This window comes from Ixodes scapularis, unplaced genomic scaffold, assembly GCF_016920785.2.
Source record: "Ixodes scapularis isolate PalLabHiFi unplaced genomic scaffold, ASM1692078v2 PGA_scaffold6__148_contigs__length_123643588, whole genome shotgun sequence".
NCBI lineage: Eukaryota > Metazoa > Arthropoda > Arachnida > Ixodida > Ixodidae > Ixodes > Ixodes scapularis.
Window position 1 is genome coordinate 115,373,716 of NW_024609881.1, and position 27,711 is coordinate 115,401,426.

Here is a 27,711-nt window from a genome sequence, read left to right on the forward strand (position 1 = left end):
CGCGCCGACTACGAGGCGAGAGCCGGGAGGTGTGGTCGGAGAGGTTTATCTTTAAAAGAAATAATTTCTCAGCAACAACAAAAATACTTTTATAGTTTTTTTTTTTTTTTTTATATGTTAAACAGTTGAGGTGGAATGAACTTTTGGCTTATTCGAAAGTTTTGGGCACCGCTGCCCACATTGCTTTTTCTGGCTCTCAATATGACCGCTTCTGCATAAACTGGAGATTTTGGCATTTAATTAAAACGAAATAAAATAAGGCTTTGCAAATTTAATATGAGCAATTTAATTATTAGTTTTAAGAGAATAAAAGAAAAAGTATTGCAGTTAACAACCAAGTAAAAATTGACTAAATAAAATTAAAAATTTTTTTTTTAAAGTCTCTTCTATTTGGAGCTCTCCGATTGTGGTTCAAATTGTCGTCTTTCAATTTTTGCATTTTAATGTCAGATAGGCCATAATATTAAGTAATTAGGCGCCCTCCTGAATTTATGTGATAACCAACCGTTTTTTACAATATTTTTCTTAACTATATGTTTTATGCGAATTCCAGAAATCCAACAAAAATAAAATTTATAATTAAAAAAACACACACACACACCTTTTTTAAAGTTTAGATGCCTCTTTATCCAAATGATTTTTTTTTCCATGCATATCGCGGACATAAAAAATTGACGCGTCTTTCTTGGCATGGAATGACCCACCCCCATTTTGGACGCATCATGGTGTTGTACCCCGCGACACCGATTTGCGCACTTTGTTTAAGTAGCGTTCCATTATTTTGGATCACCAATGTTATATTGCGTTTCAGCCCATAACTTTCGGTGCAGGAAAGGATACTTTCGACCTCTAACTTGTGAACTTGTGTGAGAAGCCTGAGAAGCTCTCGCTGTTCCTCAGAGCTCACGACGTTTGGTAAGTTCTGAAATCCAAAGATCAATTTGCTGAATGAAGATACCGACACTCCTTAACAACACTGATGTATTTCTCACGCAATGAATGATTCTGCCGCTGTAAATAGAGTATATGTTAGCTCTGCGAACAAGAAACGAATAGGGCTTGCTTCGAGCTTTCCCCCTCAAACAATAAGTGAAAACGAACGTGTTAGTGAATAAATACGAATAAATGAAAGGATAAAACATCGAGGACTGGCAAGGAAGCAGAACTTTTTGAAACAAGTTCTGTTTCCGTCCCCGTCCTCGATGTTTTATCCTTTCATTTATTCGTTCCCCTCAAATAACGTTCTTATATTTATGCATACAGTATCGCGACACTTTGAAGATTACCTACGACTTCATGAGTATGTTTTATAGGTGATCAGGTATATCTCTTACAGTGTGCCGACACTCTGATCAATTTATGAGAAGTGTCTTTTGAGAAGTTTATATATATATATATATTTTTTTTTAATTAGTCTTGGACAACAATATTATGACTGCGTTGTGCCTTTTATAATCAATTTCTATCTAAATTCGCCAGTATAGGGCAATAATTAATACACCAAAGTTACAGTTTCACAGATTTTTTAATAGTATGGTCTCGAATAATCTAGCTCATAAAAATGAATTGAGGTATGTCTTCCGCGTTTAAAATTTGATACACCGAACACTTCTAACTGAAGCGATGCGATGATTTGATTAAAAATATAATTTGAATTTGAATATAAATAACCATATTGCCTATAGGGCTACCTTCGCATGGAAAGTAAAAAGAAGAAAAGAAAAAAAAGCAACACTGTCAGTAGCATTAAAAGACGGTGATATATTAAAAAAAAAACAGCCTCTATGGTCACTAACAAAATAAAAACGACAGCGCGTGTCTATTGAAAGTCGGTCTTCCTGCGCGCGACCTTCCACCGTGCCATGACCTCCTCTATCCTCACAAAGCCTGGCAGTTCGACGACGGGGCCATAGAGTGTCCGGTCGCACATTTGGAGCGCGAGGATCTGGTAGCAGAGAGCATCAAAGAGCCATTTCTTGGGGAACCTGGACGTCAGCGCACTAGCTTTTCCAGCGGCGAGGACCCGAAACACACTTGTTCGCTTGGAAGAAGTGTGTTTCGGCGTCTCGCCGCAGCGGGGCGCCAGTCACGTGGCTATCCTCTGATCCGTTGTGTGCCGCTCCACCTTTTCCATGTCAGCGGTTGCCTCTCGTGGCGATCTGCCAGGCTTTGTCAGTATAGAGGAGGTTATGACCTTGCTCTGGTTGCACATGCAATCGAGGTGCAGGAGACAGCCAAGCGCTGTCGAAGGATGGGAAGCTCGCGCTAGAGGCGGCACTAGTGAAGTTCCTCCCAGCCCTTCCCACCAAGTCAGTGACAATAGCAAACACAAATACGAGAATATTTCTACCTCGGTTAGTTTGTAGGTCCTATCGCGAGCGTCTTCGAATTCCTTCTCGACATCTTCCCGTAAGGCAAGAAATTTCTGTTGTTCTCCTTGAATGTACTCAATGTCTTCCCAGGCTTGCCTCACGTAGTCCGGTTCCTCGTCTGCTAGAAAATAGAACCGGAAAAATTCAGGTCTAAAGGAGTATTTGTTTTTAAATTTATGTTATATGTAGTAGTAACAACAGCATTGAACGGTACCCTTTACAAATGAGGCAATTCTGATTGACTTAATCGGTGTAGCAAATGGGTCAGTACGTCTTACTTCAGCTTGCCTAATATGCGTTGGTCCAGTAGCTGATATTGGTTACATCATTAATGAGTATAGCTTTCTTCTCATTAAACTTTATTCAAGTAAAGTTCTTTGTCTTTTATAAAATTTAATTAATAAACGTGACGTTTATTTTCTGTAGATTTGATACGAGGGGACTATGGTTTTGTTTGAATTCCTTTACGTATATTAAAGTTCTATTGAAATCGATAATGATTACTTAGAAGTTAGATAGACTAATTAATTGTGAGCCGAAAACCTAACTTCGCTTTGCGAGAGAAAAAACACGGATAACAAAGTTACGCGTCAAATCGTCGGCTGCTATTGGGGAATTATAACGCGTCTTTCAATTTCCAATCTCTTTTTTACTGAAGCATATAACAGTAGTTTTCATTATAAACCACTCCAACAAAAGAAAAACACTCATAAGCTGTGGGTAACCCAAGAATGTCTTAAGATGATTCGTATAAAAAATAAACTATACCATAAATTTATTATTACTAGGAAGGCTGGCGATTTAAAAAGGTTCAGGACACAGAAATAGACTGACTAAAATGCTCAGGCAAACAAAGCAAATTATTTGCCCTCTTTATTTAATGAAGCCACAATGTCAAGAGTAGACAAAACATGAAAAATAGTAAATCAACTCCTAAATCAATCTCTTGTAAACAATAGCACTTTAGAAATTAAAATTGGCGATAGAATATTGCGCAGACAAGAACTCGCGAAATCGTGTAACAACTATTTCACTAACATTGTTCATAGCAGTCATAACCCTCTGTCGACAAGCTTCCTAGAAACCCGCAATGAAAGCAGTGCCTTTTTTTTTACTCTACTGACGGATACGAAGTTTTCAATACGTCCAATTCAATCCAAACTAGTAAATTGAGTGACATTGAGGATATTCAAATCAGGCCTGTCAAAATACGTTCTGGACTTATTAGCACCTGTATAACCCCCATTTACAATGTTGCAATTTCTTCGGGTGCTTCTCCGCGTCAAATGCAAATTGCCAAGGTGGTGGTTATTTTTAAAGGTGCCGACAAGAATGACCAATCTAATTACAGGCCTATCTCCATTTTACCGGTCTCCTCTAAGTGCCTAGAAAAACTCATCCAGACCAAAAATTTCTTCGTTTTGCAACCAATTCTATTTTCTGATTTCCTCGCAGTATGGCTTTCGGGGCGTTCGACTGAACTCGCCTTGCTGACACAGAAAGAAATAACCTTGAAATTATTTGAAGAAAAGTGTACCACTCTCGGTACATTTGTGGACTTTTCTAAGGCGTTTGACCGCATTAATCATATCATTATACTTAAAAAGCTTGAGTTTTACGGCTTTCGTGGGGTAACTCTTAACGTTGTGGCTTCATATTTAGAATTTCGTCAGAAGTGTGTTGTGATCGACAATCAGCGTTCAGATTTACAGTCATTAACTGCCGGTGTTCCCCAAGGAAGTATACTGGGTCCTCTACTTTTTTTAAATACATATATATATATCAATGATATTATTAAAATTAGTACGGAGGAAACTTTTGTTATATATGCCGATGACACTAGTTTATTTTTTTCTGCGCAAGATAAGGTGGCTCGCGCGAGTCGCAAATCGTACTCTTGACTCGCTTCACCGATGGAGCTCTGTAAATTCACTCCCTATTGACACTTCCAAAACTAAGGCAGTGCTCTTTAAACCGAGGAATGAGTCTATGTTTTTCGACTTTCGACCTTGTCATTGGGTCCTACATCATTGAGATATTACCTAGTGCTAAAAGCCAGGGCGTAATTTTTCAGAAAAAATTGTCATGGGAATTTTTACATTGAAAATCTCATTCGCAAGATTTCGGAAGCCGTTGGCATTTCTAACAGGTTTCGCTTCGACCTCCCAGTAAAACTTAAACTCCTTTTGTACAACTCTCTATTTTCTTCACATCTAAATTATTGTCATCTGGTTTGGGGAACCACAACTTTAACCAACATAAACAATCTTCATGTCTCTCAGAAAAAGGCCATACGGAGTATCGTCAATGCGCCATATTATTCTGATACACAGCCCCTTTTTAAGACTCTGCATATCATACCAGTTACCAACCTGTATGACAACACAATAATTTTAAGATACACAGCGAGCATTAAACTGAACAATCCTTTATTTCAAGAGATCGTTGATCCAGCACGAAGTGTAAATTTTTTTCCGACTCCTAATGAGGAGGTCTGGAAGGTACCATACGGCAGAAGAAACTATAGAATACAGATGTTGAGACACCACCTCCCATCATTATTAAACAATCTAAGGAGCAACAACTTCACCATAAAAACACTAAAACCTCTTGTCATCAAAAATATGTTGCTATAGCTCCCTTATTTTTCTCTAGTGTCTTATGATATCAGTGTTCTATTACCCGGTGACAAGTGTCTACATGCTTTTCTCACTAATCTTCCTGCTGCATGATTATCGATTTTGTTTACATTTTGTGACAATTTGCTTATCCGCCTCTGCCAAGAAAACGGAGTGAAGCCCAGTCAAGCCAACATGTGTCGGCTTTTTGCCCATGCCCCTGTCGTCTGTACATAAAAAAGACATAAACTGATTTGTCTTCTTCGTCTTCTTCATCAATGCAAACATCGAGTAGAACCGCGGAAAAAAAAGTTATTTTATCGACCTGACTAAAATTACTTATGATCCGGACGATACTAACGGGAAAGTACAATGCAGACTCTTACCTTGGTTGTCGGCTACTTCAAACTTCACTTTTTCAGTCTCCCATCTAAAAGCAAACGGTACAACGTAATACAATGTTCAAAACGCATATATAAAAAAGAAATTACGCTTGACCTGTAGATCTCTGAAGAGAATATTATCTCTCTCTATAAGGTAATATTCCATCAATCTCAAAGTTACAAAACGCAGGTTAATTTGCATGAACGTTATGAAGTTATAAGTTATAAATATTTCACATTTAAACATAAAACATGCACATAAAGATAAAGGTTATATATATATAAATCTCGTCGTTAAACACTGTTATGTTCACAGCAAAAAAAAAAAAAAAATCATTTTCCCATTTTTTAAAACTTTTTTATTTTTCAACAACTTACATTTTTTTCTTATTCTCGTCCGATCACTTTTTAATTAATCTGTACACGCACTTTTCAGCGCACCACATTATACTTTAGCCCGAGAAGAAACGAGCGATATGCCAGTGACCTCTTTAAATACGCATGAATCACGCGACAAACAACCCCGACGACGACAACAACAACACAGAAAAACAAAAGTCATAAAACATGCACGTACTGATTGATAACAATGCTGAGTTTCTCCAAGTCCGTGCTGAGCGCCAGCAGGCAGTTATCGATCTCCATCATCTTGCGCCTGGGAAGGGTACAGACATTGATATCATCGATTCACGAGATACGGCGATACAGATTATAGTCCTTGAAGCTCCATTATTTCCGGAAGAATGACGAACACGGGCCGAAACTCCCATCATTTTTTGACATATCGACCTGTTCGTGGGTCCGTTTGCGCACGAGGCACATGCACTCCGTCTCAGTGGTAGGTTTCGTCCACAATTGATCTCATATTTGGAACCGGACGCATGTTTGCCTGGACCTGTATCGTCCTTGCTTGCCCAGGGATTGAGGTACGGCATCGTAATTTAATGAGTGGCCAGATTGATGATTCCGAACACGATAACGAGAATTCGACTAGGCAAATTAAAAGAAAAAAGTCTTTCTGATCGATTAGAAAAGAAAAATGCAGGTATTGTTCACTGAATGATTATTACGTAAATATAGGTGATATAACACGGACTATACAGAGTCGGCAGGCTACCAGAAGAAACATTTTATCGGAAAGCATAACCAAGCACTTCTAATATTTGATAGGAATATTTTTTTTGTATTGGTCACTGCGTTTATACAAAAAAAATGTAATACAATATTTATACGAAAATATATTCATAATCGAGGGATGTATTTTATTATAAAGGGCACTGTTTAGAATCACTGATGAATAGGACGTAACTGACATCGATATTTGTAATTGGGTGCAGTTAACACTCAACTTAGAAGCTATTGTTATAAAATTGTTGAAGTCTCTCACTTTACTTCGACTGAAGCCTTACATAATCTTCAAAATCGAACTAACTACCCCTACACTTGAAAAAACGAGCCTATATCACCATATGAATTAGTAAAGTAAGCAACAGAGGCTTTTTCCCATAATCTATACTCTACATGGGTCTTAAACACGCGGCCCGCGACTCACTGGTAAACGGCCTGCAGGCAACCGGCTACGGGTCCTGGTTACTATGTCTCGAGCGCTAGAAATGGCATGCGCCATAGTGATCTCATCTCCCAGCTTAATTTTTTGCTCAAAAAGTAGCTGTGCTCTCTTTAGGTATTCACATAGTTTATACCTATCTGTGTTCATTTGCCCTTTGTTTCGCTTTTCTTTTTCTTCCCAGTTTTTTTTTTTTTGTAATGTAGAAAAATTTCTCTACTCTGCAAGCACGAGCTTTTCGTCGAAGGATGCATCTCGTCTGCGCAAACTCTTGATCAGCAGCAACAACTGCTAAAAATATAGCTATGAGCTCGGAATTTTCCTCTGCAAAAGTATATAGCCATTAAAAAACACGTATTTGTTCAGAGTGTTGTAATAAAAATCGCGGGGAAAGCAAGCAATATTAAATTAATTGATTTTTTTTTTTTTTTTTAGAGACGTGTTGAGCTTAGTCAATTCCTGAGTGAATTGAGCAACGGAAACGACACTGTACTTGCCCCCTGATTCTATTAAAAATGCGAAAACGTTGGCGGGGCAGTGTCATTTTAACTCATGTTATGACATTAAGGCACTACCTAAAGTAGTCATATAAACAAATCAAATATACAGATGTCACTGGCAAAACTGTGAGTTTACGAAAAACATAGAGCACGAGTTCTAATTGAAATCTTTTTAATCACCCCCGCGGGGTCTTAGCTGGCCCTCGACCTTACCGGTGTTTGCTATCCGGCCCCCACACTCAAATGAGTTTGAGACCCATTCTATACCCTCTTTAACCAAAGTATGGCGCCTTCCTGTTCATGAGACCACCGTCTGCTTTCTAACATCGGCACTGTCGGCGCCCATTACATTGTCACTACTTGCAACTGAGGAAGAGTTGCGTCTTTTTTGTTCCAAGAACTTCAGTTGGAACTATCAAACATTTTTTATGCACAAACAATAAAACAGTTACATTGCCTGAAACGGTGTTCCATGAAGGTTCATCCCCGACGTGATAAAACGCTCAATAATTTCACATGCTCGCCTCAATGTCAATAATAACAAATGTATATTTTGTTTCACAAAACCTCAGGACGCACTCAAAGCCTAGACGATATACAAAAAGAAGAAGAAAGAGGGAAGGAGAGAGAGAGAGACTAAAAGCACGAGGACACGGCGCATTTCACTCTGTTTGGTTCATCTGTTGAGGGCACACGAACAAAACGACAACGAACGCACGCCATGACGTTGCCATTTCGACCCTGCTTAATTGACTTCATCGGCAAGTAGCCTTGGCTGCGCTTTGACTTAAAGTAAAACCAAGTAGCGGGTAGCGGTTAACCGAAGATGGTGCGAGCCACGATGACTGAAGAAATATGTCTCTGAAAGGCGGCGCCTTGTCACGGAGCAAGTGTGTCGAAGGCTCACTCCCTTTCCTGCCAAACGCCGTTAGATGGCACAGCATTATGGTGGGCTAGAAGGGGGAGGTGTGACGACAGCGTTTTGCAAAAGTGACTCAGTGATTCAGCATGTGGTGGGGTGCAGCGGGCCGGAGAGCCATTGATAAGTGGAAAGCAGCGCGACCCTGCACTACAAAATATGGACGGTCAAAATGAAGTACATCGAGGGACTTCACAAGCCCACCATAGCTTCACTGAAGCTTAGAAACAAACTTAAACGCTTAGGACAATGCTTAGAAACAAGGTCGAAACAAGGTCAGCGGTAAGCGAGCTGTGTTTCGAGGAAAGATTCGTTATGCGGCACTTCACGATTTTGACCAACGGTGAAGACATTTCCTTTTTCTTTAGAGTTCGTAGGGCAGAGGAGTGCTGTTGTGGCGCTTTTGCGGGCATTATCGATGCTAACGCTGCGTGCTGAACAGCCTTGCAATATTCTTCCGCTGGATGAAGCGAGTGATTGTCACACCTACCACGGCAAATCACGACAGAAGCTCGAGGAACCGGCCTTATTGGCGCACATGTCTTCAAGGCCGCGAGGTGCGCTACCGCGCCTGCGCGAATAGCCCCAACCCGACAGTGCCCTTGCCGGGAGATATGCGCAAAGCCCGAGTGGAATTTCGATTCCCTTTGTGTCCTTGTTCCGACCCCTTTCTCTCTTCTTCGACCGTGGTGCAATCTTTACCTGACTTCCATTTGCTTGTTGAAGGAGTCGACGAGAGCTGCCCTCATCTGACGAATTTCCCGATCCATGTCAGCCTTCTCGTTTTGCTGATTGCGTTCGTTGACTGCGCTCTGCTCCACAACAGCATTGTTGTCGCCGTTGTCTTCAGCATCTACAGAGGACACTACTGCTGCGTGAGATGAGGTATCAGATGCACTACAGCATTGTCAAAAACACTCAGTTGGGGGTCGCATCTTTGGGGATGTCTATACACGTTTGCAAGAAGTGCCTCTGGAGCCCCCTCCTTGCTGCTGGTGTGTACTTCGGCTGACAATCAAGCATTGCTAAGTCATGCCCGCAGTTGCAAGACCGGTGGTCCAACAAAGCGTTCTCCACTCGCGGTCGCCAGACCAGCATTTGATGCGTGGTGGCTTGCAAACGTGTATACACTTACGTTATTGGATAGATCTCAGCTAGACATAAGGGGTACTCCGGTGGTTTTTAGAGCTACCCGAACTAAGCATATTTTCGGAATCACGGGCTTCTAACTCTTTCCGGTATGCTATTTAGTATCGCGGAATTCAAAATTGTTATTGTGAAATCGGCAAGTGAAAATGATACCAAAACCAGCATTCAAATATACCCGCGCTTTTCAGTGCCGTGTCATCAGGGCTTGCAGGTCGAGCGGGCAGTCTAAAAATTTACTATGCCGAGCATTTGTTTCGAGCTACTGCGCGGGTACTGGAGCGAGCTTCCAAAACATTCATTCGGCACCATGAAGCTGCTTGTAATCTGTTGGGAACAAAGACTACAGTACAAAGAGCGAACTTAATCTGCCTTCCCCTGATGTCAATTTTTTATTGTTGCCAATAGAGACGTTCACTTTGACAAACACGGTGAGGACCAATATTGTGAATTTATTAGCTTCACGAAAAAACTTTATTTTGGCCCAATATTTGGGTTACTATTTCAGCGATATGGGTTGGTGTGTTTAGCAATTTCTCAGGCAAATCGGCGACTATGAATAAAACGCCGGAGTACCGTTTTAAGGTATGTTTGGCTGATTTTATTCTCTACCAAGTCTAATGTTTCAGGTTTTCTCAAGGTTCTCGTATGGGCTGATAAGCCAAGTGAGCGGACCTTACGAAATTTGAATTCCTATTCAGACCTACACTCGCACATATTGAAGTTCTTGGAATTCGTGAATGAATCCAATGACTACCATCAGACAGAGCTCGAGATTGACAACGACCAGAATAGTTTTAAAAATAATTTCCCTGGTGTTTGAATACGCCAGTCACTCGAAGGTACCAGTATATTTCTTTTCACTTTTTTCTGCCAGCTTCCACTAACTTCGTACTTCATAACAAGAGTAAGGAATTTATAATTTTTTGAACTCTTTAATGGAAGATGCTGGCTGATAAAAAAATCCATAGCGCAAATTGTTTTACGCACCATTAAAGGTTCACTGAAGACGTTTCTAAGATCGCCTCTTCTTTGTGATAACTTATATTACGGGCTCCAAGCATCCTCAAAATCTAAAAATTATGCTTGTACGACGTCTTTATCCACACTTAAAATGTGATTAAGTTCGTGCCACGCACCTTTCCGAGCGGAAAAGTATGGAATAGAGAATCCAGCGGAGGCGCTGGCGGCACCTCTGCTGCCGGCGCCTCTACTTTATTCGGTGCTCCAGATTTTTCCGCTAAAAATGTGGCGTGGCACAAGCTTCGTTCACATTTTTAGTAGAGAAGTAGACGCCGCACGAGCATAATCTTTCAATTTCTGGAATGCTAAGATCTCGTAGAATGAGTTATCACAAAGAACAAATTATCTCAGAAACGTTTTTAGTGCACCTTTGAGCTAGCATCTGCAATGCGTCCTATTATATTATGCCCAACACAAATACAGCAAAACACAAAAAAATTACACGTGCATAATTTTTTTTTCTTAAACTATGTACATTATCACTGTAGAATCACCCGAGACTGTGGTGACGACAGGAGAACGTGAATCTCGTGTAATTCGACAATGACCAACGTACACCAGCTCACTTGCGCTATCGCGTTTTAGTCGTATATACTTTATGTTGAAATAAAAAAATGCAGTTTATGAAGGAACATTGTTTCCCTATTGTTGCAACTAACTTCTGTGCCATTATGTCGCAGAAGTTAGTATATATTTGTATCTTCTAAGACAAAAGAGAAAGCACGTGAAAAAGCACAACCCTTTGTGAAAATGTGAAAATAATTTTATGTGGTAGGTGAAACTCATAAAGTACCCTTGTGTTAAATCTTAATGAAGAAATTCGTGTTGAGGTAAAAATAAAATTTGCTTAAATGTATACATCGATTCCCCTCACAAATAACCTACTTTATGCGTATGGCCGATAGCTTAATCTCGGTCTGTTTGATATGTAGACATCCCGTTCCTATGGGTCAATCTGAAAGCACCAGTTTCCATCGATAAAACATCAGCGACCGTCACAAGACGGGCAACAAAAGCCTACAGCAGGGCGAAATGCAAAAGCCAGCAATGTTTCATTTTTATCTCGACATCTTTGCATGGGATTCCATTTAAAGAGTCTTTTGGTGGACGGGACACTCAATCTTGCACGAAATCATGTTTTTCGACTCACTATCGATCTGTATTTCCGAGCGAGATCGAAAGAAAAAAAAAAAAGAAATATAGTCACGATCAAACGATCAATGGCCGAGTTCAGTGTTCTCTCGGTTCTAAGAGCATTACAAGGGTCGGGAAGGTGATGCAATGTTGATGTGGCGTTTTGACGTCATATGAACATGCCGAATTTAGCTCTTAGGGGCAGGTTCAGTGACATGTCTGGCGTGACACTCGAGAACAGTTCTAACGTGTCGTGGAGCAATCTGCTCTATATAGTTTCGTATAGAGCAATGCGCGTTTACGTGGTAACAAAAACGTATTAAAAATGAACGAGACATCCTTTCAGGTTCATTTGCACACGCGCATATTCGGGGCTGATGCACACGTAACCTAGCGACCATTGTGCGAAACTCGAGAAGCTCGTGTTTCACGTTAAATGTTAGAGGTGATTAGATGTTGTTTAAATTTGGAAATTTAAGGTTCTGTTATGATGAGTTTTGCTAAAGTTTAGACCCTAATGAAACTACCACCGCGAGCCTCACGCGTGTATGTTGAGGAACTATAACGTATATCGCAATCACTATAAAGACGAGGCATCAGAGTTTCCAAACTGAAAGGGGTAACAGCGACAAAAGACAACGGACTAGTAGAAGAAACAAAAAGACCGCCCGTTTTGTGTATTTGCTCGTGGTCTATTCCTGCTGCTATATTCTTTCCATTTAAAACACACAAAAAAAATGGCATACTCTTTCACAGTCTCAGTAACTGCTCAACCTAACAAGCGAGTATTGAAAAAGTAATTATTGTAACGAAGATAAATCAAAGAATAGTGACCTTCAGAGTTGCGAAGATGTTTGCAAGAACCTGGCGCAAGAACCTGGTGACTCTTGCATATAGAGTATAGTTTGCGTGGCATACAACAATATATTTATAGGGATAGTTCTTTGGTTTTTGCTTAAGCTTTAGAAGAATGTGTAATAACGTAACTAGAAAATGGTAACACACACACAAAAAAAAACAAGTAGTTTAAGTCGGTAGGCAGAACTTTAAAAATGAACTTGCGGATTCTTCTGAAACGCACCGGATATTTCGCAAAGAGACTGACTAGGTTGTTCTGTTAAGACTCAAGGGCGAACGTTAGTTGCCCTTCCAAAGCCGCTAGAAGGTTCCTTTTTAGGAAAAGGTGTGGTACATCAAGGACGCAACATTGTTCAAAGGACTCACTGTTGATGCCCTTGTGCGTAGCCTCGGGAGAAGAGACAGGAGTCGAGGACTCCTCCTTGGAGGCGTCGTTCTCCTCGATACGGTCCTGCAACTTCTGGATCTCCTGCCTCAGCTCCGTGATGATGCTCTGGTACTGCTTCACGTGGTGGGACACGTCCACCATGTTGATCCGAACCTGAAAGGCACAAGAGGTGCCACAGCCGTTATGATGTCTTTCATTCTCCTAACATTTACGATAGAAGTAGATCCGAATATACAAGAAGGAAACAGGTATGGCACTATTGAGCGAGACATGAATGCCTCCTTTGTTTCCAGACTATGCATTATGAACAGAAAAACAAACGTTACTAGTATGATTGGCTGCGTACTTTAGTTGAAATGCTTCAACTTTTACCAGGGCCACGAAGATGAAATAAGACCAGACTACACCGCAGTGCCACATAAGGACGTAACGCGGCAAATAGATAATGCCGTGGTATAGCAGCGAAAGCACGTAATCAATTGTCTAGTCTACTTTAATCAGTAGACTGGAGTAGGTTCAATTGGGTTAAGGTTGGAAGTCAAGCGGGGCTAACACATGACCAGATCTCAATGTTTCCTTAAGACGGGAGCTGCTCCTGCCCTGTACCTCAAAAGAGTTCGCTTAATTTGTTTTTAGTATTAGGGCTACTACTAGTACACACGCCACATTCAACTTGCCTTCAATTAGTTACATTGAACGAAAGACCCGGCCCCCCCCCCCCCAAAAAAAAAAATTAAACGTTCGTGTTTAGACAGCGTAAGGTCGGTCTGCCTTGGACGGCGACACTGGTTTGCGCTTTAGATGAGAAATTCAGGCAGCGCAGTACGACTGCTAGTTTGGTGTTTATAACGTGCATCACGCAGTAGTGATACACAACCGCATGGCGGCGCGGTGCTTATCTAGGTTGAAACCGTCACGGACCGAACCCAGGATCCCTGCGTCGTACAGCACAAGCTTTCGCTCCAAGTGCTCCGAGCTGCGCTGCGCTAACGCACTCGCCGACCGATCTGCGTAACAGCTGCAAACCATATATCCTATCACTGTACTTAGTTTACCGCTTAGCTGATGAGTGGTGGAATCCACTAGCTCGCCGGACAAATTAATCGCACCACTTTTATCGCCTGACCTGGCCTCTGTGCCTGAGAGTGCGCAGAGAACATGATAACATGGTGCAAGATGGGCGTTTGATTGGTTCAACGAATCCGTAGCCTCCATCGCCGTGTCAGCCTAGCAGTCTGCAGAGCATATTGGTTACACCTCAGGGCAATCTAGCTCAAGCCTGTGTCGCCGCCGACCGCGTCTCTGACGCGTCGGTGCGTGTCTACTAGCAAGCTTAACACTGGCTTAAGACATGGCCATCTTGAAGACGACTGCCCTTGAGCATGGGCGTACCAACCGGGGGGGGGGGGGGGGGGGGGCAAAGGGGGCACTTGCCTCCCTCCCAGTTCTCAGAGGGGGGGGGGCATGGCATGTGTTTTGCCCCCCCCCCCCCCCCCCCCTGAAACAGCCACCACTGGGCAGGGCAAACGCTGGCCAGTGGCGCCCAAGGGATACTAGGAGCACCGGCCCCCCGGCCCTGAATGGAAGGGGGGTTCTGGTGTGCCCCCCCCCCCCCTCCACACACACACACACTCAAAAACAAGTTGGTACGCCACTGCCCTTGAACATCATCGTGTTTTCCCCTTAGGGCAGGTCGGGAATCTGCTTAAGATTACGCCGCGTTCTGTCTTCGTCTTCTAAATACTGCATGGGCTTGCATCATTAGCTCTGCGCTCACCTTGTTCGTGATGTTCCTCGCCCTCTCGGCGTAGACCAGGGTGTTCCTGGACTCGTCGTAGTGCGCGGACGCGGGAGAGATGTGGGCCACCATGACCGTCTTGCAGTTGCCCGAGAGAGCCTCCTTGAGCATCCGCGTCAGTTTGCTGTCCCGGAAGTTGACGTACTTTGGGTTCCGCATACCTGCGTGGACCACAGAAAAAAAAAAAAATTCAGTGCGGTCATAGGAAACTGTTTATGGTGCGAACATAAAGGCGCAGTTACATTGTTTATATCACTAAAAGAAAAGAAAAAAGACACTGTATTCGCTGGAGACATGACGACACGGGGATCTGCGGACAGGTCTCAAGAGTGTTCGAAGCTTGTTTGCTTCACACATATGTGTGCTTCGGACATAGAGTATTTGTATGATCAATGTGACAGTATCATGATGCAAGGAAGGCCTTAGTATCTGCAGACTGTTTTTTTTTTGTTTCTTTACTATCAAAGTCCGCAGTGCCACATGTTGAATCCGCGTTATGAACTAGGCGCATACGCTTTGTTCCGTATGTTGAGCGTGTTATAATATTCGCGAGAGTTAAATCTTATAATTTCTGGTGAAGGCGTTTGGTTTGCGCCAGGAACGCAAAACCGAAGGCCGGAAACAAGCCTTTTTTGAGTGTGTATTTACATCGTGTTCTGGGTTAATCGTATGGAAGTTGAAACTCGAACCAGGTCCGTATAACATCTTTGAGAGACCTAATATTAAAAAAAAATTGCCTTGGTATGGGTTACCCAAGGGGTAATCGGGAGTGCATCAGTTATTATTGGAAATGGTGGCGAACCTTGGATAAAGGTAAATGGCCACGTAGTAATTTTACTCTCGCTGACGAACTAATTAACACAATCAACCAATAAGGCACGTATTTGTCGGCAAAGCAGCATTTTGTGACACAAAATTAACGAGATCAAACTTGGGGTATGTATCTTGATGTCCGAAGTTGTACCTCCCTCGGAAAGTACCATAGAAAATACTTTAAGTAATGGACAAGTACATAACTAGAGAATGTACTTCAAGTAAAGTACAAGTTTTCTAAACATACTTGAGGTAGTACTTCAAGTACAATGTACTTAAAGTACTACTTCTTCTTTCTCAAACTTAGTCATCTGGTTCGAACAGCTCGCGGTACATTTGGGTAGAGAATTAGTTCATGTTTTCGTTGAAAAAATAACCTCGTAATATTGTTTGGGAACGCCCCTGTATGATGTCATATTTTATCCGATGACCTAATAAATACCACTAACTGCTAAATCAATATCTGTTACATCAAAATGTTGCATGAAATACTGTTCATAAAAGAAAAGGAAAAGTACAGTACGAGTGCTAATGCCGAGTCTTCATCGCTAGCTTTCGCAGCGCCCCCTACCGATGTGCGTTAACGAAACTTTAACAGAGTGTGTTGAAGCGTATGGTAGACGGTTGTTTGCCGACATTACCATTACAGCGGCCTTCGATCAGTGCAGTCGATTAGGTGTTTTTGCAATTTTGTTCTTAGTATACGACCTACAAATTTGAGATTTTTTTTTAATTCGCACCAGGTTCTTATGTTTGCTAGTATAGATTGCCCAACTTCCAGATTGTTCCAGGCCACCTAGTCGCATCGTTACCTCTGCCGAGCCACTTTTTCATCCGCACCGACTGCGTCGCCATAAAATATTCAAGACAGCCACACCACAGTTCTGAGCAAATAAAATAAATAAACCATATAAACTCAACTTTGTCCCGGGATTGCGGTAAAGCACCCAGTGTGGTCAATTAGCCGTGATCTACCGACACCGTCCTCAGCTACGCGGTCGCGAGCACGTAGAGCCATCGCGTAAAGCCCCACATGCAACTGCAGCCAAGCGAAACCGCTTAGTGTGTTCCATTCGTCAGGGTCTGTCGACTCGCGGTGACGTCAGCGTAATTAACGATCACTCTCGAAACCTCAGCGGTAAACCGGACACTCAGACACCGAGATAAGTCAGCTCCCATTAGGCCAAAAATCTAGCTAGAAAACATCAGGGTCATGCCGGGTGCGAGAAGAAAACTGACAAATAACGCAAGTTACGAAATGTAGAGTATATATTAAGCTTTTGGGCGTGTGTACTTTAGTATTAGGCGTCGCTCATCGAAGTGTATCGTGGTCTGTTGTGTATCGAGTGCGGTCACTGGATCTTAAGCTGATTATCTTCATGCATCTTGCACTTAGTACTTCATTCTAACGCGTTCTTATCTCATTGAGTCTGCAGCGATATAAAAATTATCAAAACATGTCGCCCTCTTCTTTTTGTAAGCCGCCCGTGACCATAATAATCAATGTTAGTCTCCCAAAACCACACAAGCAGGCGCCAAAACCTTTCAAAGATGGATGGATTAATGCTAGTGGCTGTACCCTTTATAACGGGTGGTAGCTTGCGCCACCTAGCCTAGAATCCAAAAGTACGATTCCTTCCTTACCTCTCTAAGCCAATTTGCGTCCTCTCTGTCCTTCTGTAACTATCAACAGGCAGTGATGTAACTGCCTGGTGATGTAACGGTAACCCAGTGTTGTAACTGTAACTATCACCAGGCAGTAATTATCACCAGACAGGATGACCTCGGGATCGCTAAAACATCACTCCCCGCCTTCTCTTCCCGGCGAGGCAGTGGCCAATTTTCCTCTGGTCAAATCTAGTCGGCGTTACCCCAACACCAGACTCACTGGGAAACAAGGTCGAGACATTGGGCAAAACCACTCGGGAGGGAGCCTTAAGTTTCCCCTGCTTCGCCTATACCCAGCTGTGCTAGTTAATTTTACTTCAAACTCTTAACCCAGTGTTGCCAACTCTAAAATTAAAAACACGCTAAAGGAATCATAAGCCAAAATTATGACCCCCGGCGACTCTAGCACGCCACAGAAATGAAGCTATTAACGATTGAGAAATGTAAACTGGAGAACACTTTACGACCGTCAGTGAACAGGCTAATACGACTCAAAAACCGCTAACAATACCGCCAAACCCAAAACGGCAATCTCTCCCTCTAGGCAACTAACAAAAACCGCTAAATGTTGTGAGAAAACCGCTAAATTGGCAACACTGACTCGGCCATTTTATTAGTCGATAAGCACGTTTGTTTTCTACATAATTAACATGCATATTATTCTGGAAGCTGAAGCACCTTACGTGTGTTTTTTTTGTTTTTTCGAATTTCATTTGTGCACAGTGTGCAGTGATGATGACTTCTTGTTCGTAGTTTCACGAGTATACTTAGAGCCACTGAATGAGCTGCGTTTAGAGTATCGGCACTCCGTTCCCCAACATTGTTGTAGGCGCCGCCATTTTGGCTCGAATGCAGAGCAGACACAACTGCCGATCGTCATGATTCAAAAGTGCGACTTCCTCAGCATTAGATTCGGTGTTAGGAAGCTCATGTAATATTGCTCTGCTCTGTCACGAGCTTTTGAAACCTTTGTCGAGAGCGGAAAAGTGTTTCCTGTGATTTCAGATAAAGCTTCAGATAACTGGCAACCATGATTTTAAGCCACAAAATGGCCAAGTGTCGTTACTCTGAAGCGTAGCTTATTTAGTGGCACTAACCATACTCAATGAGAGTTTAAGAAACGGAGGACACCGCGGGCCCCGAGTGACTTACTATCTCTCCGAGGCCGGCATGACTGCGACATGAGCTGATAACAAGTTGGATGAACAAATCACGAAGCGAGAAGTGAGAACGTAATAAGTCACGCCCGCCATTTCTTAAGTTGCCAATGACAATAGGCTGTTCCACGAACCGGTGTCTAGGATCGTTAGTTCGGGTATTTTTTTCTGTCGAGAGAAATGACGGTTACTATACGGGTAGAAATTGAAGGAGAGGGGGAGACGAGAGAAACGCGGAGACGAGAGAAGACGCCGGAACGCCGATCTTTGATTGGTAAGACTAGTGGGTAGACCCGAAGCTATGCGGAGCGAAAGTTCGTCTGCTTCTTTTGACATCAAAACGCCGAGCTCTGATTGGTTCTGCCTGAAGGATGGCGGGCAGACATCAAGGCGGCTTGCATCGAGGTCTACCCACTCTCCTTCCAATCGCAGCCAATCAGAGTGGGGCGTTGTGACGTCACTGCAGCCTTTGCGCAAGAAGCGGATAAACTTGTGCACGGCATAATAAGATGCTCGGGACTTTGCCCCATGCGCCCTGCAATTCTTAATCTTTGCGAGGACCTAATTTTCGAGAATTTCGCGAATCGCCTACGATTCGCGAAAAAATAGGACCCTCGAATATGTTTCCCCAAGGTAGCGAACACATAGCGTACCACCGTTATTCAGGGAATTTAGAGCCCGCGAATAATTAAAAATTTTCAGGTTTGGCCCGATTCGCGAAAATTGAGTCGTTTACAGTGTATGTCGAGCGGCAACCAGTGTATGACGTAGATCAGTGATCGGCGTTGCCAGTTAAGCGGAATTTACCCTAAATTCAGCGGCTTTCTGAGTTGTCTAGTGGGAGAAATCGCCGTTTTGCGGTTGGCAGGATTTTTTTAGGGATTTGCGAGTTATGTTAGCGCATTTTCTGGCGGTCTAGAATGTTCCCGGGTTTCTATTTATCGATCGTAAACAGCTTCATTTATACGGTAAGTTGAAGTCGTGGGGTCGTTATTTTCTTTTACTCTCAACAAAATTATTGTAAGAGAGAATAGCGCTCGGGTCGTCGTTGATATATTATGGGGGAAGATTTTGAAGGACAGTGTTAAATTAGCCATAACTTGCCTTCGCCTTAAATTTAGCAGTTTTTCGGAGATTTACGGGATTATACTTCAGCGGAATCTTTGTTTTTTGAGTTGCCAACACTCTTTCTGGGTCACATCACTAGCGATCGGCGAATCACAAATAGGGCGAGTGCATTTTAGGAACTCGTGCAGAAATGCTTGTCACAGCTATTTATTGAAGTAATCTCACTGCGGCACGGAAAGCCTAGTCATCCGAGTTACTTTTGTCGTTTCTGTCTTTTCGGTGGTCGTGAACACCACCACAGGAAAGGTCCGAACCATGTGCAGACTGACTGTCAAGCTGCAACTGTACTTAGAGAAAGAAGTGATGTTCCGCGAGTCTATAGACTTTCCAAAAAGGACAACAACAGCGACAGTAATATGAAAACAACGGCAAGCGCAAGAGTTACTGAAAGGGACGAAGAAAAGAATCCCATACCTAATGCATTGATGACATTTCCAAGTGCGAGAAGAGACCTGTTGATGTGCGCGCCTTCCTTTAACCGTATTCCGGTATTCTGAAAGGAAAACAAACTCGTTGTTAGGGTGGAAATTCCGCCACAGGCCCGCACTTAGATTGAATAGAAGATTAGAAGAGAGAAACAGAGGAAATAAAGTTGGGGTGCAGGTAATCAGCCGAAATCAACGTGATAGTTCATTCACACGGCAACGTAAAAGTACACATTGCACTCGTCGTAGTAAAGGGAGCTGGAGATTTCATTCGTACGGAGCATGAAGTTCCCTCCCACTTTAAAAAAGAGTTCGCCATCATCTGTTTGTCACTACAGGGGTTAGCCTTGGACCCATGAATTTCAGATACAAAGTGCACAGATATTATTCTGCTCGGCTTATTAATACATAAAATATCCGTAATTTACAAATTGCGAAAGATGAATTGCATTTGCATCGCATTAATTATGTTGTTTCCATCTCGCCTTTCTTTTTTTTCCACAACAAAACGCCAGAATTCGCTGCTGGCTCATTTCTCTTCCTGCGAATTTAATGGTACGAAAATTCATTTATGACACTCATGGTCAGGGTTAGAGATCAATTTACCATGGTACATTGGTGCTCGCTTAGCGATCAACGGCATGCTGTAGTGACGGAGGTGTCCGAATTTGAAGGACTCATTGTGTCTAAGTTACCTGTTTGAGTAGTGCATTATAAAGGACCAAGCAGCCTATCAGCCTGCGAACGTTAAGATCTCAATTATCGTTTCTTAATTTTATTTTTAACAGTCCAGCCAACCGCTAGCCACTTGACCACTCTTAGGTCTCACTCCAGCAGACAATGAACTATGTCAGGGTCATCTCACCTTGGTGTTGGAGGCTCTTTCAGATCCAGCCAGGTCCACCATGAACAACTTTCCTACCCTGTTCCTGGAAGAGCTCAGGTTGGAAGGGTCCCGGCTGGACTGTCTGATCGAGACTCGTAGCAGGGCGTGAGACCGGGAGGACGTCTTGTTGGCCGCTGTGGGCTCCACCGTCCGCCGCTTGTTGCCCTTCTGTAGTAGCCTTAGCACCTGCGGACAACAGCGACCGAATAACTATATCGTAAGGATTGGCATTTTCCCCACATGTACGAGGTGCAAAGGCACAGATTCTAACAAGTTTCTTTTCTGTTACATGGTTTCAGTCGAGACAGAAAACAAGGACCATTGGGATGGGAAGGCAGGCAAAGGAAAGGTCCCAAGAGTTTATAGGTTCTCTCTTGGCGCACATAGCATTTTAACGAAGAAATGTGTTAACAGAAATAGGTAGCCTCCAAGCCCGTTAGTCTTTTTCGCGTACTAAAAAAAAGGTGTGCAAAAAAAAAAAAAAAAAAAAGAAGACAAGAAGTGATAAAACACACATCGTTTCAAGACAGCTCTTGTTGTGCGTCTAAGCTTGTTCGTACATTTTTGCGTGTCGGAAATAGTGATGTTTTTTTCCTAAATAAAATTATGTCCCTATTTTGAGGCTGACTATACCTCTTGTCTAAACCGCCATGTCACAAATTTTGCATTTGAAATATTATATAGGCCAGAATCGTAAGCACGATTTCCCTAAACTTGTAAAAGTTAGAGCGCACCAGTTTTGTCCCTGCGTTCTGATATAGTCTGAGAATATAGAGAGGGGTAATTTTGACGTGTTTCAGAAGTTTCGTAAATAATCCAATAGTGCGTTGATAAAGTTCGCAAGTGTATATATATTCACCATTATTTTTACCTTTTTTTGTAATCAGAGGGAGCCTAAAACGGACAACGTGCACTTGCAGACCCCCTCATCATAATTTATTTTCCTTGAGGGCCCGTTGGGCATTATACAAGGTGGTGGCAATAGAACAAAAACAAATAGAACAACTCATTATTCTTCAAATGTCTGTGAAATCGCGTCAGCCACTGAAAAAACACATCAATAAATTGGCGAAACGAAGAACATTGCAACTAGTTGCCATATTATATTAGTTCTCAGTTGCTAGTGATGAAGCACTGTGAAAAACGTTGTGAAAGAAAAAGTCGCAGCACAGCAGATTTCCATGATATGGGGAGCACACTAACGACCACATGAAATAAAAAAATGACTTTTTATAGAATAAATGTTTGGGACAAACTAACCTCTGCCGAATTCGTAACCTCCAATTCAGAGAGACCCAAGACTTGGTTTCCACCTTGGGGATCCTCGCGAAGCTCAAGGAAGGTGTTGGATGTGTTCAGCAGATCTCGGATATTCTCATTGTAGATCTGTAAATATGTTAGCAACACTAAGAGAGTAACTTACTCCTCACAAAAAAAGCTGTAGTCAAGACGTACACGCGAATATGTAAAACCTACGCATATGTACATTAAAGTCAGTGAAGGTTCGACGAAAAACTGGCAAAGAGCACAGTGGGATGAAATGTGCCCAATATTTCACAAAAAAGGGTCGAGGATGTGCGTATTTCGTTCTTTATCTCATTTTTTTATTCATTGTTGGCACCTCTAGGCGAATCCAACAGTTCATTTAAGGAAAATGGATTATAAGTATTACACTTCCTTAAAACGCGCAAGCGAGCAAGCAGCTCTCTGAGAACCCCGACGTCACAACTGGCGAGTCCTAGGCTTTTCCGATTATGTCTGAATCATCTATTATTAATCATTGCTTTTTTTTTCACACTTTGATCTGATTTTTTAGACTTCTACTGTTCCGAACGCAACCAACTTTTTTGTGTTGTCCCAACTGCAGGTTCTCGCAGTGAACGCAGTATCCTGTTGCGTTTACAAGTCGCTGAACGCAAAGCTCCAAGGGCAAGCTGACAGCTTTGTTAGCAGGGGCTTTACGGGCACATATCTGGCACCACAGCCACCCTCCATGGTTAGTCTATTTCACCTCGGTTCCATGACCGTAAACAACGGCGAAGACGAGCTCACCTCCATGTAAGAGATGAAGATGCTTGTGTCCGTCGTGGAGTTGTTGTATTTGGCGAATTGGAAGAAGTCGTCGAACACACGCACCATCATGCCGGGACTCTTATCGCTGCCCACCATCGTGTACGTTTTTCCCGCTCCTAGAAATAGAAAGATAGATATCATACAGAACACGAGTGCGGCGTCCGCGTACGCAGTGTACTCGGGTTCAATTTTATTTGCCACGAGTGTTGTGTCAGCAATCGGCGTCATCTCGGATCCAATCCTTATCTCTGAGCAGAATGCTATTCCCCAAACATAGCGGCCGCCCGTGTTACTTCATGGATATTTGACAAGGGCCTAATGCCGACCTCTTAAAGCAGGCGCAACCTCTAGACATCAACCAGAAGAGCTATAGCTAGCTTAAACCAAATTGACAATACTGTGGATAAAATGTAAAGACGAATTTAGGTGGAACGAGCAGGCTCGTTAACTTGAACTTGCTTAGTTAACTTGACTTAGTTAACTTGAACAACCACAATAAGATCTCAACGATACAAATGCCTCTATGTCCTTACGGGTGTTGCCTGCTCTGTTATATAAAACTCGGAAGCCATTCACATTATTTAATAAAATGGTCAACACAGGGAGGAGCTCAAAAATGATAACCCTAAATGCAAGTGGCGCAAGAAGAAAGAGATTGAGTCACCTGTAGCTCCGTAGGCGAACACGGTCCCGTTGAAACCGTGCAAGACGTTGTCCACCAGAGGTTTTCCAACATTCTGGTAGACCTCTTCCTGCAAGTCAATTCAATGTGTATTCTTTTATTAAAAAAGTCTTTGGTCTGATGACGTCCACCATACACAGTTCTCTCATTCACAGCATTCGAATATAATGAAGTGTGGCGATGTTTCTTGGGGCAGTTTTTTGTCACGATATTCGGATGTATAGACAGCCGTAATTGCGTAGGCACCAGCACGCGAAGCGTGCGTGTGAACGTGGCCTTGACAAGTGTGCGATTGCATGTGCTTGCCCGCACACGCAGAGACATGGCGGCGGACGGGAGCCCTGCTTGCAGTCGTCTATAAAAGGACAGCTGATGGATTGTGAAAGACGAATAACATAAACTCCACCTGACATACGTCTGCATGCAGTGCAGACAAAGGCGGGGGCATGAGCGCGTGGCTTTGGAAAGTAGCTGCTATGCAGGCGTTCTCGTACGAACAAAAGCATTCTGCCGAGCTGGGCTCATGCGCCTGAACCTTTGTCTTTACTGCAGGCATTTGTGAAAGGTACTGTAGGCAAACAATTCGGATGAAAAAGCATCGAAGAAGATTTACCTGCGAGCTTCTCTCATCGAAGGTCCAGTCGAAGGCGTACTTGTGACTGACCACCTTTTTGTTGCTACTTCCATTACGAGTTTTCTCCGCGGATTCGGCGCTTTGGGGATCCACCAGGAGCACCGTCTGCATAGAGCACAATCAAAACACCGATGTTACCGGAGGCTCTGTAATGCGATGAAGTCATTTTCCCTACGGTGCCCCCTGGAACGTGTCGTCGACAGGTGCATTTAGCGTCCTATCCCACCCATACATCAAGAGTTGCCCCTAAGCGGCATTAAATGACGTCATGGGAGCCGGCTTGTCAAGCTGTCGGATGTCACGATCCTGGCGGCTGTTGCCAGAAGTTTCGGTAAAGGCTAACCTCTGCTCTTTGCTTTTTTTAAACTCGCAGTTGGGCAGTGACATCCTTAGATTTGAATCGTTTATGGGACTACTTTGGGCCCTTACCTGATTTAATAACACTATCTAAAATGGCACCACCCCACCAAAGTGCTGTAATTTTTAATAGAACAAGAGAGCAAGCACGCTGTCCGGTCCCGTTGCTAAATTCACTCGGGAAATATTCCAGCTCAACGTGTCCCGAAAAAAAAAATTCATAAGAAAGTTTTTGCTTTACCAATAGTTGCGTAGAAACAACTTGTAAAAAGTGCATTTTAATGGTAATAATTTTTGAAGGCGAGATTCGACTCGTAGGTTTATCCGTGGCGATTTCTAATACTGAGCGAGAGTTCGTGCAGCCAAGGTCCGTCCTTGAGCAAAGAAACCTGGGGAGCAAAAATTAACATGGAACACGAAGCAAATGAAAACAAAACAGTATAAACTAAGTGATATCTTATAAGAGCACAGCTACGAGTCGGGCGGAAATGATTCGGAGACAGTAGATCCTTATAGCTCGAGCCATTTCTAGCGCTCGAGACATGGGAACGGGCGCTCGCAGGCCATGTATTCGAGACCGCATGCTCTGAAGCGACGGACACGTGCAGGAGTGAACGTCCGAGGGGCCCTACGGGGCGTCGGATGTTCCTCCGTGCACGTGTCTGTACACTCTGCAGCAATATAAGATCTGCTGACGGCGAGGCTTTGGCCACCAAAAAAACAAAAATGCTACACCCACACGAAAGATTTCCGGGTGCAATGGGCCCTATTTTAAAAATCCGCAAACAACACTGGCGGTCGCCACATGTTGGGAACCAAGCATGTGATTGGATCCGAGTATCCGCCGAACGCTGACGTCAGCATTCGTGTCCAAGAGTAATCAAAGTCCGTGCCCCCCAAAAATGATGGCGGAGTCGGAAAATTGTCTTAGCGACTGCTAGAGGCAGTGCAATTAAAAAAAAAAAAAAAAAAAAAACGCCTATAGAACTTTGGTTTCTAAGCTGCTGTATTTTGTTACAGAAGTGCATTTCTTTCGGTATCCAATTTTCTGACATTAAGAAAGCTACGCGTTTTTATTGTTGTGTGTGTGTGTGTGCGTGTGCGTGTGTGCGTGTTAAAACTTTATTGGAAAAAGGACTACCCGTCCGGCGCTAAGAAGAGGCCTGGTGGTCTTCATAATTCGGGGCTCTTGAGTGTCTTGGGAGTATTGAGGGGAACATTTTTCTATGGGAATTCGGGGGCAGGGTGTTGCCTGCAGATATTATGTTGCAACGGACTGTAGCTCTTCGTGCCCGTTTTGTTTAAGACCAAGGCGAGGGTGTGGCCGGATGGCGAGGGAAACCGTTGACATCAGCATTTAACGATAACCAGGAGAAATCAACCGGAGCAGTCTCCTCTAGGCCAATCGGAAAGAAAACAAGAGACCCCGTGCTTATTTCTTTACAACTGAGTGCTGTGGCAAGCTCAAGCTGACCGGAAGCAAAAGGAATCTGGGCTCCTCTCTGGAGTTACACATTTGTCGATTATTATTGAGTCGATAGCTGTCATTGGCAAAGGTAGGCGTGGTCCTGAGGCGTGGAGGGAATCAAGCATATCTGGAAACAATAGCAAGGGCGCATAACAAAGAAAAACAAAAGAGGACACTCGCAGCGGCTCATGTCGACAATATACCACGGAAACCACGCGTAAGCGACACAGTGCCTCATGAATCTCCGATGACTTCCCAGCGTCGATCAGAACCGTCCACGAGGTGCTTGCTGCGCACCCAAGCGGTGGGCGCTCGGCTGCCGCTGCGGCAAACGCCCTGTCATCGGCGCGTCTCATGAATTCTTCATCGATGGACCGACAGGCCTCGGTCGCGTGATGTCCATCGGTGGTATCCGGATGGCCGATATGTCCTATTCCGTAGAGGAGTAATGACGGGCCTCGTGGAAGGAGACACGGGCTTGAAAACCCGACGGGCAGAACTGGAGGCGCCATGGCAGAACTCTCTTTTTTTTTTTAGGATGTCCAGCCGAAAGAACCGTGACGTTGCTAGTCTTTCTGTACCAGGAAGTCGGGGTCAATGACCCGTTTCGCGTTAAAAGCGAACAGCATGATGATGATGAACCAGACGGGAATTGTGCGTGTCCCTGTGCTGCACCGGTTGAAGTACGGTAGAATAACCGTAAGACAGTCTTCATTTATCGTTTCCCGAACTTTAGTTGTCGAGTTTTATGAAGGTTTATTGACTTCTAAAATTCAGGACTTCTAAAATTTATGCCAGTGAGGATTATAGTTAGACAAGAGTCATCATAGATTGCTTCGACAAAACCTCGATTGATAATTATCTACAGAAAAATATTACTCAACAAAGCGAAAACCAAACGAAAAAACGGAAAGTACCAACGATAAAGTGGAAACAATTAATGGTTCAAGTGTCCAATAGGGGTTTAGTAACTATATATTTTAATCAATTTCAGTAATCTTACACGGACTTTTGAGCTAAGGCCGGTTCTCATACTTGCTTTTGCTTATGTCCGAGCTGTTATGATCTCTTACGACGATATGACACGCTGGCACTCTGGCACCATATATGAGGTGACCCATGGAACTGCATTTCATTACAGCGAACGTTTCGCTCTATTTCCGAGATAAAAAGTACATACTATCTATAAAAAATGTCTTTCATAACATTTTCAAAAGATTATGAAGCAAAAATAAAACTATACAGTGTGAGGAAAAAGTAATAAATATACGGAAACGCCAGGTGTTCCACGTCTACTCCAGAGATGGCGCCAGTGCGTTCTCTCGTCGGAAACGTTCTCACGAAGATTTAAGACAGTCGGTCGTAAACAGTTGAAAGTATGTGACCGAGCCATTAGAACGCAGAATACTAAAATTATTTACGAGCAAACAAATAAAGAAAATAGACGCGGGGCCACTTACTGAACTTTTCAACCTAATTTATGTTTTTGAGCTTGACGCCCTGCAGTCAACAACATAACGTTTTCACAGGCGAGTACCTCACAGTAACAGAGCAGAAACATTCAAGACTTCCATTTTAATGGCGGTTTGGAAATAATATGTTCTGCTCTGAATCGTTCAGCCTCACTCGTGTGTCACCAGGACGTACGTACAAAAAACGTACTTTGTGAACAACACTGTCAAAACGCTAACTCGGGCTTGTGGCTTGATCTTGC

The 27,711-nt window shown here is 43.1% G+C and overlaps 1 protein-coding gene across 1 annotated transcript in view; it reads right to left on the reverse strand.

Annotated features, from left to right (window-relative positions):
- The window catches only part of LOC8026626 (kinesin-like protein KIF19), an 84,639-nt gene that overhangs the window by 11,958 nt on the left and 44,970 nt on the right, over positions 1 to 27,711 (reverse strand). Inside the window, exons 3-15 of the mRNA XM_042286063.1 lie at positions 24,152 to 24,277; positions 23,521 to 23,608; positions 22,836 to 22,972; positions 22,044 to 22,169; positions 20,763 to 20,969; positions 19,887 to 19,965; positions 14,686 to 14,867; positions 12,887 to 13,061; positions 9,062 to 9,212; positions 5,951 to 6,028; positions 5,371 to 5,420; positions 2,351 to 2,493; positions 841 to 922 (exon numbers count right to left, since the gene is read on the reverse strand). Coding sequence (XP_042141997.1) covers positions 841 to 922; positions 2,351 to 2,493; positions 5,371 to 5,420; positions 5,951 to 6,028; positions 9,062 to 9,212; positions 12,887 to 13,061; positions 14,686 to 14,867; positions 19,887 to 19,965; positions 20,763 to 20,969; positions 22,044 to 22,169; positions 22,836 to 22,972; positions 23,521 to 23,608; positions 24,152 to 24,277 — 1,624 coding nt within the window. The remainder of the gene's footprint in view (positions 1 to 840; positions 923 to 2,350; positions 2,494 to 5,370; positions 5,421 to 5,950; positions 6,029 to 9,061; positions 9,213 to 12,886; positions 13,062 to 14,685; positions 14,868 to 19,886; positions 19,966 to 20,762; positions 20,970 to 22,043; positions 22,170 to 22,835; positions 22,973 to 23,520; positions 23,609 to 24,151; positions 24,278 to 27,711) is intronic.